Source organism: Eulemur rufifrons, chromosome 14, assembly GCF_041146395.1.
Source record: "Eulemur rufifrons isolate Redbay chromosome 14, OSU_ERuf_1, whole genome shotgun sequence".
Lineage (NCBI taxonomy): Eukaryota > Metazoa > Chordata > Mammalia > Primates > Lemuridae > Eulemur > Eulemur rufifrons.
Window position 1 is genome coordinate 35,003,192 of NC_090996.1, and position 11,596 is coordinate 35,014,787.

The 11,596-nt window shown below is 51.0% G+C and overlaps 1 protein-coding gene across 4 annotated transcripts; it reads left to right on the forward strand.

The window, feature by feature from the left end:
• The first annotated feature begins 871 nt into the window (after positions 1-871).
• Positions 872-10,647, forward strand: RNPS1 (RNA binding protein with serine rich domain 1). Of its 4 annotated transcripts, XM_069487037.1 has the most exons (9): positions 923-2,848; positions 3,852-3,942; positions 4,054-4,241; positions 4,483-4,638; positions 5,253-5,444; positions 6,048-6,150; positions 6,352-6,505; positions 9,015-9,156; positions 9,772-10,647. In XM_069487037.1, the coding sequence occupies exons 3-9, from the start codon at positions 4,171-4,173 to the stop codon at positions 9,869-9,871; spliced, it is 918 nt and encodes a 305-aa protein (XP_069343138.1). In that variant the 5' UTR covers positions 923-2,848; positions 3,852-3,942; positions 4,054-4,170; the 3' UTR covers positions 9,872-10,647. The 4 variants fall into 4 exon arrangements, with proteins under 4 accessions (XP_069343140.1, XP_069343141.1, XP_069343138.1 ...); XM_069487039.1 differs by lacking the exons at positions 923-2,848; positions 3,852-3,942 and adding an exon at positions 872-916; XM_069487038.1 differs by lacking the exon at positions 3,852-3,942 and having other exon boundaries at positions 923-1,552.
• The last annotated feature ends 949 nt before the right edge of the window (positions 10,648-11,596 follow it).

The window sequence follows — 11,596 nt, forward strand, 5'->3', positions numbered from 1 at the left end:
ATGAAGCCTCGGCGCCGTTTTCCCGACCTCCTCCACGTCCCCTCACCGCTGAACTAGCCCCGGCCCTCGAGCCAGCGCACTGGCCTCCCTCCGCTTCCCCAGACGACCCTCGACGACGACTCTGCACCTGCTGTTCTCGCCACCAGGCGCGCGATTCCTCTGGATCTCAGCTGCAACGTCGCCTCCTCGGAGACGCCTCTCCCTTTGCACCTCACCCTCGGCTCTGCCCAAGTTCCTCGTTCCCTCCGGCCGCACTGCCCGTCGACCGCGCCCACCCGCCGAATTCCGCCAGCGCCGAGGCCGCGTCTACGCGGTCACCCTGCACACCACCCGCGAGTTTTGACCGCACGAATCCACGCCCCGCAGCGGCCCGTCTCTGAGCTGCCTCCGCCCTGAAGGCCCCCACGGCTGGCCGCGCGAAGCCGCGGTCCCTGAGCGCGCCCTCTCCCAGGCCGCCCGATCGCCTGACCGCGGAGACTGGGTGCCGCCAGCCCGGCACCTGAGGCGGGCGTGGGGCCGAAATCCGGCCGCGCGCGGGGGCCCAGTGCGCACGCGCACGGAGAGGGGCGGGCCCGGGGCCTGGGCCGCGTTAACCCCCTCCTAACTGCAGAGGAGCCGCCCACGCGGCGCGGTCCCGCAGCTCCTAGAGCTACCAGTTTGTACACTCTGATAGGCGCGCAACCAGCCCGGGGCAGCCCCGCAGACTTGTCCAAGTGGGAGACACACTAAGCGCCCCAACGCGACTCCCCACAAACTGCCTTGGCCCTTTAACGCTCCCCCGCTGGCACCCATTGGTTGAGACGTTCTGCGTCATCGCTGCGCGCCGGACAGCGGTGTCTTCCCGCTCCTTTGCTCTGACGCCAGAGCTGCGCCGGCCTCAGCGGCTGAGGAGAGCAGGAGGTGGCGGCGGGAAGATGTAAGTGGGGGCCAGAATCCGACCGCATCCGAGCTTCAGGGTCCCCCCCGCCAAGCTTGGCGGGGCGCATCGTGAATCCGGCCCGCTCCTCAGCACCGCGGTGCGGCAGCAGCCTGGCGGCGCGGCGCGGGATCCAAAAAGAAAGCGTGGCCTGGGGCGGGCGGAGTGGGAGGTGTCGGGGCCGCGGCCCGGAAGTGGTCGGGGCCGCAGCGGACGGAAGGGCGTCCGTGTTTCGTCCGTTCTGCCGCGGCGGCCCAGCCAGGCCACCAGGACTCGGGGCGTCAGGGAGGGCTGTTTCCCCCCTTGGGGCTTTCCCTCCGGGCCAGAGCCCCAGGCCCGCAACGCCAGGCCCTGCCCTGGAAGGGGACGGGAAACGGCGAGGTCGGCGTGTCGGGCCGGTGCCGGCGGGCGCAGTTTCTTTGTGGGATGCCGCGGAAGGCCCGCTGATTCTCCCGTCGGAGTCAGTATTCAAACATTGACTCCGCGAACGTTCACTGGCCCCCTGTTGCCGTTCTTGGCGCTGGGCCTTGGGGATACAACCCAGTGGGACCGAGTACGGTGGCCGAGCTCATTTCGACGGAGAACCCGAGAAGGGTGGATACGGGAAGGCTAAAGTCGATGGAGGAGAAACGTGGAGTAGGCTTTTCTGTCTTTATTTTGCATGAATTATGCCCGGAATGTACTTTTAAATGGGGAAGGTGCTCTGAAGATTTGTGCTGAAACCCCATGTGCTCGAGATTTAACTAATTGTTCTCTCTCTCTCTGTTGGACGCGCACCTTTCCGGAGGATGGGGGAGGTAACCAAGGTCCTGAGCTGTTACCTGAACTTGTGTGAACACAGAACCTCAACCTTTGCTTTCTAGCACTCGACCACACCCAGCAAGGCGTTCACTTTGTGGTTTTTAATTTTTAGAGTGCTTAAGAATAACTGGTGGTTGATACACAAAGTACATTCCGGCAGATCTTTAGGACGGGGGCAGGGGGGAGGGCGTGTGTGTGTGTGGCTGGAATCTGCGTGTGTGATCTCCACTCTAGGTCTGCACTGTCCAGGAAAGTAGCCTTTGGCCATGTGTGGCTATTGGGCATTTGAAATATAGCTAACCCAAACTGAGATGACAAAATGATACATGCCAGATTTAAAAGACTTCATTTACAATGAAAAAAAGTAAACCTTTTTCGGATATAGTGTATCAAATTTTAAAAACTAATTTCACCTACTTTTGTGACGTGGCTATTGGGAAATTTCAGGTTATCCTTGTGGCTCACACTCTATTTCTATTGGACGGTGCTGCTCTAGGTGATCCTAAGTGGGGGAGGGGAGCCTTGGTCCAGGAACCCCTGTTGAGCATTCAGAAATTGTGTGGCTTTGGAAACAGCATGTATATGGGGAAGGAGCCTCCAAATATGGAGAAACAACTCTTTATTCTAACATTTATTGAGGCTTAACTGGGTGCCATGTCTCTTTTGTGACTTAATTAATGCCCCTGGTGACTATAAGGTGGGAACTGTAATTGTCACCATATTGCCAGTGAGAAACCTCAAAAAGAATAAATGATTTGTCTACGATTACACAGCAAAACCTCAATTCAAACCCAGGCATGCTGACTCCAGACTCTTAACCTCTGAATTGTATTCACTGATTGATTACTCTAGGACACTAACCTTGTTAGGTGCTGCCTGCTGGGTGTATCTAGTACCTTACTGTTTTAAGGTAAAACATTTTGAATAGATTTTACATCCCTGGAAAAGAGCAGCGAAGGTGATAGTCTGCCCTCTTCTCCCATTTGGCAAAAGCCAGGTGCTCTTCTTTCTTGGGTCAGAGTGTGCATTCAGCAGCATTTTGAAGCACTCCTGGCAGGTGTACCCTGCACATGTGAAACCAGGACTCGATTGGTGTGCTGTGTCCTCCTTATTTACAGGCCGTTGGAGAAGGTGAGACAGAAGTAGTTAAGACCAGCATCCTGAGACCTTTGCTTACAACTCATGAAGATTGTACAAAGCCTCTCTGGAAATACTGAAGGCAGCAGTCCCTGGAAAATAGGGCATATAATGAATTAGTTGTTTGTTTGTTTATGTTTTGGGGTTTGTTTGTTTTTTTTCTTTGGAGACAGGGTCCAGGCTGGAGTGCAGTGACACAATCATAGCTCACTGTAACCTCAAGCAGTCCTCCCGCCTCTGCCTCCCAAAGTGCTGGGATTATAGGTGTGAGTCACCACACCTGGGAAGCATTTTGTTTTTGGGTAGTAATTTATTGCCATTATTTGAGCACATGCTACAGTCCAGGCATTTTGCTAAACCCTTACGTGACATGCAGTGTCTCACCCAATTTCAATGTCTGCTTTTTTCCCTAATATCTTATTTCTAAGCACTAAAAGAGTTGTGCAGTTAATGCCCACATAACCACACCTAGATTCTGCAAGTCATATTTCTGCCATATTTGCTTTATCATGTATCATGTATAGCCACCCATCAATCTTTACTTTTTCTTGCATTTCAAGGTAAATTGCAGATTTGTGTGTACTTTCCCATATGCATTCTATATGCATATCATTAACCAAAGTTTAGTATTTGCTGTAATTCTTGTGCTTTTTAAATGTTCATATGGGACATTTCACCTTTTTGCATTTGAGTGTTAAATGTTTTAACGCTAGTACCAGTTGCTTTTGAAATGGAAAGCAAACTCCCAGTCATATTATCCAGTGTATCCTAAAAGGAAATTACCACAATAAAACAAGATCTAATCCTGTCTGCAGAGCCATACTCGAGTTAGCTTTTTCTCTGTTCTGCATGCGAATGGTGCTATAGTGTTTTGACAGAATCATAGAGGGCTTGTCCTCAAACTTAGGAGTGAAAACTGGTATTGTACAACCTATACAATAACAACGATGGGTACCACTGCCACCTCTTTTTTTTTTTTTTTTTTTAATATGCTCAGGTGTCAGTTCTACCTATGCCTGTGGGGGTAGACAGCCCTCCATGAGGAGATGGTGACTGTTCCCGTGGGTTCCTGGATGTGTGGACACTAGGTGCTTACTGTGTTCCCTTGCTGCCTTCTTGTGTACTCGGCTTTTACTGCAAAGTAGATTTGTTGCCTTGCCAATTCGTTTACTCTTTAAATCCTTTTATCTTGTTATTAGGCTGCTCTTTGGCGTAAATTGCAATCGATTAGGGATCGTTTCTCAGAATCGAGTTAGAAGTGAGAGTTCAGATAAGTGAGGCCGCCATTGCTGCTTTGAACACCTCAGAAGGGGACAATGGATTTATCAGGAGTGAAAAAGAAGAGCTTGCTAGGAGTCAAAGAAAATAATAAAAAGTCCAGCACTAGGTAATCCTCTGTAAGATTTTTCTAGTGCTACTATGGGGGTGCTCACTGCTAGGGACCTTCAGAAAGGGGAAGATTGAAAATGTTTTGTATTCTACAGTGAGTGTCCTAAGCCACAGATCATTTTGCTCTGTGCTCACCTGGGATCTTTGTAGCCCTGCTGGATCCCCTCTTGTGGGTTGTGCTGTTGTTTTAGGGTTTGGTCACAGGAGCATGCAGTCTCACACTCTTCCTCACCATCCAGGGCTCCTTCTCCTACCAAACGCAAAGACCGCTCTGATGAGAAGTCGAAGGATCGCTCCAAAGATAAAGGGGCTGCCAAGGAGTCCAGTGAGAAGGATCGCGGCAGGGATAAAACTCGAAAAAGGCGCAGCGCTTCCAGTGGTAGCAGCAGCACCAGGTGGGGCTGGCTGGCCTGGAGCCTGGAGAGGACCCCGCTGCAGCAGCCACCTTCCTCCTTTCCACAGAGGGCTCAGTTTTCTTGATTATTTCCAAAGAAAACACACCCTCAGATTGTTAATAGAGACCCTGTTTTATGGCAGAACGGTTTGGGGTTTGCTCTAGTTATATATAAAAGATGTGTTTGGATTTTTTCCTTTTCTTTAGATATTAGGAGACATGACATTTTGGGGTATATTTTTCTCAAGTGTGTTTTGTTAAGAATTATGATTGGATTGCCCTGTTCTAGAGTTTATTTTTCAGTAGTTGAAACCAGCCTGAGTCAGCCAGCAGATGCCTTCCCAGCTTAAGTTGGTGGTTCTGGCTTTTGTCAGACTCCTTTTACTTCCCGGTAGGAAAGGCATCAGTGTAGCTAGCGAGCAACCCATCCCCCTTTCCTGTCACCTGCACAGTGTGAAGCCTAGGACCAGAGGGGGAAGTGGGAAGGTGTTCTCCCAACTGGGAGCGGCAATGGGGCTGGAAGGGACAGCAGTTTCCTCTGAGGAGCACAAGACAGACATCTGCTGTACCACCCTGCCTGTTGTTGTGACACCACCACCCCAATCTTGCCCTCAGGTCTCGCTCCAGCTCAACCTCCAGCTCAGGCTCCAGCACCAGCACTGGCTCAAGTAGTGGCTCTAGCTCCTCCTCGGCATCGAGCCGCTCAGGAAGTTCCAGCACATCTCGCAGCTCCAGCTCGAGCAGTTCCTCTGGCTCTCCAAGTCCTTCTCGGCGCAGACACGACAACAGGCGGCGCTCCCGCTCCAAGTAATTGCCCCAAACTTGTGGACTGTCTAGGAACTTAACTTTACAAACTAGGGGCTATAAATTTGCTGGAACTACTATAAACGTAGACCAAAAAGGAGTCTTCCAGAGTTAATAGGATTTCTAAGACAGGAATAACATACAGAAGCTGGTGGGAAAGTCTTCCCTATAAAAACTATCATACAAGCAGATGATATCCCATTAAAAAGAAATCAGGGGCCGGGCGCGGTGGCTCACACCTGTAATCCTAGCACTCTGGGAGGCTGAGGCGGGAGGATCACTGAAGGTCAGGAGTTCGAGACTAGCCTGAGCAACAGCGAGACCTTGTCTCTACTAAAAATAGAAGAAATTATCTGCACAACTAAAAATACACATAGAAAAAGTTAGCTGGGCATGGTGGCACGTGCCTGTAGTCCCAGCTACTCAAGAGGTTGAGGCAGGAGGATCGCTTGAGCCCAGGAGTTTGAGGTTGCTGTGAGCTAGGCTGATGCCGTGGCACTGTAGCCTGGGCAGAGCGAGACTGTCTCAAAAAAAAAGAAATCAGATACATTTTAACTTGACAGAAGTTGATTTTTTTCTGGTGTTTTGTTTTGATTTCTCAATCAGATCCAAACCACCTAAAAGGGATGAAAAGGAGAGGAAAAGGCGGAGCCCTTCCCCTAAACCCACCAAAGTGCACATCGGGAGGCTCACCAGGAATGTGACCAAGGTAAGGATCACAGATCCCATCTGGTAGGCAGTGGGTATGGACTAGCAGGCCTTTGCCAGCAGGTGAACTTAGAATGTGGCTTTTCAATTTGAGTATAGCACTGATTAATTCCTTTTAATGGACTATTACGTGCCTAGGAGACACTGGTTCTCATCAGAACTGGTTAGGTGGCATTAGAGTGACCATTCTTTTCCCTTTTAGGATCACATCATGGAGATATTTTCCACCTATGGGAAAATTAAAATGATTGACATGCCCGTGGAAAGGATGCACCCCCATCTATCCAAGGGCTACGCATATGTGGAGTTTGAGAATCCAGATGAAGCCGAGAAGGCACTGAAGCACATGGACGGAGGTGAGTGACCTGCTGGCACCTCTGTCCCCTCAGAGACCCCTGCTCATAGGGACCTTCCCATCCCAGCTGCGCCTCTGAGTCTCTTTCGAGCTCTCTCAGGATTCCAGTTCTCCCTCAGTTGGGCGTGTGTGTACCAAAAACATGTCTCGGGAACACTATTCTAAGGGGGGGAGGGGATCAGCAAGTATGAATATGTATTTGCATTTTTTTTAATTTTCAATCTGTTAAAACCATAAGGATCAAGTGAAGGTTTCTTATAAAGGACATATGTGACTTTTTAGATTTAAAGGAATACTTCCTTTAATCCTTTCTGAGAGTGATCTTCTATTTTCCCAACATTTTAGTATTTTGCTAAATGACAGATTTGCTGAATTTACAAAATGTACTTATTTCCTAAACACTTATTTCTCTTAACTGTTTATAACATTTTTAGCTGTTGTATTAGGCAGAACAGTTTTAAAAGCAAGTGAACTGTTGTAAATAGTTCAGATGACCAATTTTCATTTTGTCCTCACGTCAACATCTTAAGGAATGTGGAATTTGTCCCTGTCCCGCTCGCTCCCTACTGCAGTGATCTAGGCAGCCGGGAAGCTCGCAATCTGCAGTCCCCTGTGGACTGGGAGCCCGGCCCAGGTGGGCAGGAGAGTGTGACTGCCCCAGAACCTTGGAGTCCTCTGAAGCCCCGTCATAAACCTTAGAAATAGCTTCACAGCTTTTTGATAATTACCTTTAAGCTCTGGTAGAGTTTGGGTATTAGAGAATTTTCCTTGCTTAGCTAACTTCTCTTTCAGCTAAATCCCTCTGAAATGTGTTAGGAGCTCCACTGTGTCACTCACATCCACTCTTGGCCTTGTGAATCACACCTTTGCTTTAGAGCCTGCCAATCATCTGGTATTCAACAAAGTCTGAGCACTTGCTAATAAAGCTTAAAAACTCAAGAAACTTGCGTGTCCAGTGTGGGCATGGTTATAAAAATTTCAGATTTTTCTTAAGATTCTAGTAGGACTTGTTCTGTGTGTCCCCCACACTGTGCTGTTTATCATTGATTGGAGCCAGTCTACACTGTCTCCGGGAGAAGATTGGAAGGGGTTGGCCTTTAGTGGCAGCTAGCCAGATGATGAATTTGTCTTCATTATTTGTATAGTCAGTGCCATAAAATTCCTAACTTAAGCTGGTTTGGGTAGTGGGGGCCAGGGGCCACCTTGGGTTGGGTTGCGTTATTCAAGCCTCTTAAGTATGTTCTGAACACTTGTCCATGTGCCTGAGTTAGCCTCCAGGTACCTTTGAAGTTTCCTCGAAGGTGGAAGTTAAGACAAAGAGATCTTGTACCTTTTGGGGGCACAAAAGGGGCTGAGGTTGGACTCCAGGCCCCCCCAGCTATGGAGATGATCTCTTGAGGTCAGGGGTACATGCTCCCCTGAGGTTCCTGAGTCTGCACTGGAGTTTCCTTTGCTCTTTCTCTCCCTGGGACCTCCATCCTGCACTGCCTCCCCTCACTCTTGCTGTGGTGTTGGCACGCACGCAGGCGTTTAAATACTATACACACAGTCACCTCTTTCAGGCTCTTGTTCAGACTTCTAATACAAAGTACCCGACATCTCTTGAAACTTCTTTCATGCTGTTACCCACAGAGCCCCACCTCTCGGTAGATGGAAGCCCATCCAGATAATCACTTGCCACCCCCTCCTATCCATTATTTAATTTTATTTTTAGAGACAGGGTCTTGTTGTTGCTCAGGCTGGAGTGGAGTGGCTCCGTAATAGCTCACTGCAGCCTTGAACTTCTAGACTCAAGTGATCCTCCTGCCTCAGCCTCCTGAGTAACTGGACAGGTACAGCCACCATGCCTGGATAATTTTTAAAAAATTTTTTTTAGAGACAGGGTCTCAGTAAGTTGCTCAGGCTGGTCTCAAACTCCTGGGCTCAAGCGATCCTCACACCTCACCCTCCCGAGTGGCTGGGACTACAGGCACCACCATGCCCGGCTTCTCCGTTTCATTTGATGTCACAGAAGCCTCCTAACAGGTCTCCCTTCCTCTTGGTCCCAGTTTCCCATCCTCCTTGAGAAACTCCAGTGCTGATACCACCTTCATGGCCCTGCCCAGAGGGACCGCCTTCTGCCCCTCAGGCCCCGTGTTCACCTGTCACTCCCCTGGTTGCTTCCTTCCCTACTAGTGTTTTGGGTCCTTCCCAGGTCAGGGCCAGGTACAACCCAACCCTACCCTTCCCTTCCCTTCCCTTCCCTTCCCTTCCACCTAGTGGAAGCACATTCTTTAGGTCTTGACTTGGCTGGCACTTCCTCAGGATGGCTGCCCCAGCACACCAATGTCTGAAACCCCTGTTAGGTTCCATGCTCCCTTGTGGTTTTCCTGATGAGCCTTCAGTCACGATGTTCTGTGATCATTTAGGTTTGTCATTGTATTCCCCAGGCCTGCCTTGTTCACCGTGGCATACTTTGCCTAGGGTAGGTACTTGGTAGATATTTTATGTCTTGGTCCTTTTTTCAACAGGACAAATCGATGGCCAGGAGATCACTGCCACTGCTGTGCTTGCCCCCTGGCCTAGGCCACCCCCCAGGCGATTCAGCCCTCCCAGGAGAATGCTGCCGCCACCTCCCATGTGGCGCCGGTCTCCCCCACGGATGAGGAGAAGGTAAATCAATTAGGAACCTAACAATGGACTGATGAGGCCACAAACCTCAGTGACTGGAATGACTTTGGGACCCTTTCTTTATTCATTGCTGTCTGCCTTCCACTGCTGTGTGGGTGGGAGGTGGCCCTTCCGAGTTGGGGAAAGCTGGTAGGAGGACTCTTGCCGTGGTGAGTGATGGGCAGAAGAGGCCCAGAGTTGTGCCACCACTTCTTTCTGAGTCTGAGCAGTGACATGGCATGGCCTTCCCACGAGACTTCTGGATCCTGAGACCGGGTGCAGGCCTGCTCCCCTTCCTAGCTAAGAAAACAGGAAGGGTCAGAGGAGTGGTGGGGGTGGGGGGTAATCCCTTTGGCAAAGGCCTCAGTTTGGCCCTCCCTGGCCAAGGGTGTTGAGCTGTACTTTGTCCAGCCCTGAGAAAGAGGAGAGCCCGGGGCTGTGCCTTTGGTCTCAAGAACACCCCTTTCCCTTCCCAGAGCTCCAGGTCATTCCCATCCGATGGGAGCTGTCCCAGCTTCTTGTGTTGAAAAGTAGAACTATGGAGAACTGTTCCAGAAAGAAGCTAGCTTGCCCCTACGGCCCATGCTGAGTCTGACATGGTTTCTCCTCTTCCCACAGGTCCCGCTCCCCGAGGCGCAGGTCCCCCGTGCGCCGGCGATCCCGTTCCCCTGGCCGCCGCCGCCACAGGAGCCGCTCCAGCTCCAACTCCTCCCGATAAGCAGGGCCACTGAAGCTCACGCTCCCTGTAACTTATACCCCATCCCGTCCCATCCGGATCAGTTTTGTCACTTTTCTAGCCAAAGGAGGATCGGTAGGAAAGGAAATTCCTCACTCGTGGGCAGGCTTGGAAGCCCGCTATTGACAGCTCTGCAGGCCGGTTTCTAGCTGCAGAAGTGCTGTTGGTTTGGGGTTGTGCCTGACCTGGTTCTAGTACCTGAGAGTCAGTTCAGTGGCAAAGCACCAGGGACGAGCAAGGCTCCAGGTGGCAGTGTGGCCCAGCCTGGGAACACACTTTTCCTTTCCACATGTGGCCTGGTCACAGCCTTGCTGGTACTGCGCAGCATCCTTGGGGAAAGGGAGCTGCGCTTTTGCCACAGCTGTGGCCTGGCCTTTTGCTTTCCTGCTTAGTAGTCTTCTGGCCTTGTGGGTCTAACACCCCAGAAGGCCTCTCGCCGCGGGGCAGTTGCGGGAAATGGTTGTCTGTTCACGTACTTGTGCACATGCCACAGCTCGAATCCCCCATCTTTTGAAATTGGTGAGCAAGTTGAGAGCCAGCATTGCAGGGCTGGCACAGAGTCCCCACTGGGCCTGCCTTTTGTGGTGGTTTTGCAGGTTACCTTGGCAACATGTACATTGCTTCTTTTTGCTTGTATTGTACAGTCAGTACTATGAAATTTGAGTTTTGTAACTTTGTAGCATTTTAGATAACATTGTGTTTGTACTTGTTGTGTAGAGTGAAGGAATTGTGCTAAATAAACCTAGGATTAGAGTGCAGAGTGCTGGTTTCACTGCCTCCTTCCTGTCCCTTGGTCCCCAGCACACTTTGTTATCTGTGACTTCTAGTGCCCCGCTGAGAACTGAATTTTGGTTTCATTTCCAAAGTGACCCCCTCCAGAAGCTTTCAGGCAGGAGAGCCTGAGGCCGGTGTCCCGCAAGCTCGAAGTGGTGGACAGACAGGACAGAGGGCTGGTGTCTCAGAAGCTTCAAATTCTGCCAGACCAGAAATATGAATCTTATTTGCTGCTACTATATTAAGTAGCTATAGGGAAAAAAAATTTTTCCACCTCAAAAATTGGTTTGGGCCACAGGGAAAAATTGGAAATGCTCGGGTGATTGTTGACATCACCCAACACCGCTGAGCCCTTACTGTGCCCAGTGCGCTGAACAGTCAGGGAAGACCCCACACCAGGTGGGACAGAGGCCTCTTCCCCCACCTCAGTGCCCTGCCCAGACAGGTGGCCAAGTATTCATGTCCTTTCCGTGTTGGTGCAAATAAAAAGTTTAAGAGGTGCCACTGCTATCCCACAGCAGGGAGGGTGCCCGCGGCCCCCGCCTTGCCTTCAAGGACACTGTCTAGCATCCTTGTCTGTACACTTGGGGTTCTCGTGTGCAAGGTGAGTGGTCTGTTCTTAGCCACCTGCAGTGCTGCTTCTGCCCCCGGTTCTGTGGCTAACCTGCCAGCTCTGATTCCTGTTCCCCAAAGGGGCAGGAGGACTCACCCTAGGCAGCCCCTGGCCTCTCCCCGACTGCCCTTGGGTGGTTTTAGCACCCTGATTTGATGGCCTTACCTACTCGGCTGCTGTTGACAGCTGCCTCTGGCCAGGAGCTTGCCCAGTCCCTTATTGCCACTAGAGCTCACAACTGGCACCCACAGCCTCCTGCCTTAGTGGTTTTGGTCTTTGAAGCAGGAAGAGGGGACGCGTCTTCTCGGCCTGGCCCCGGG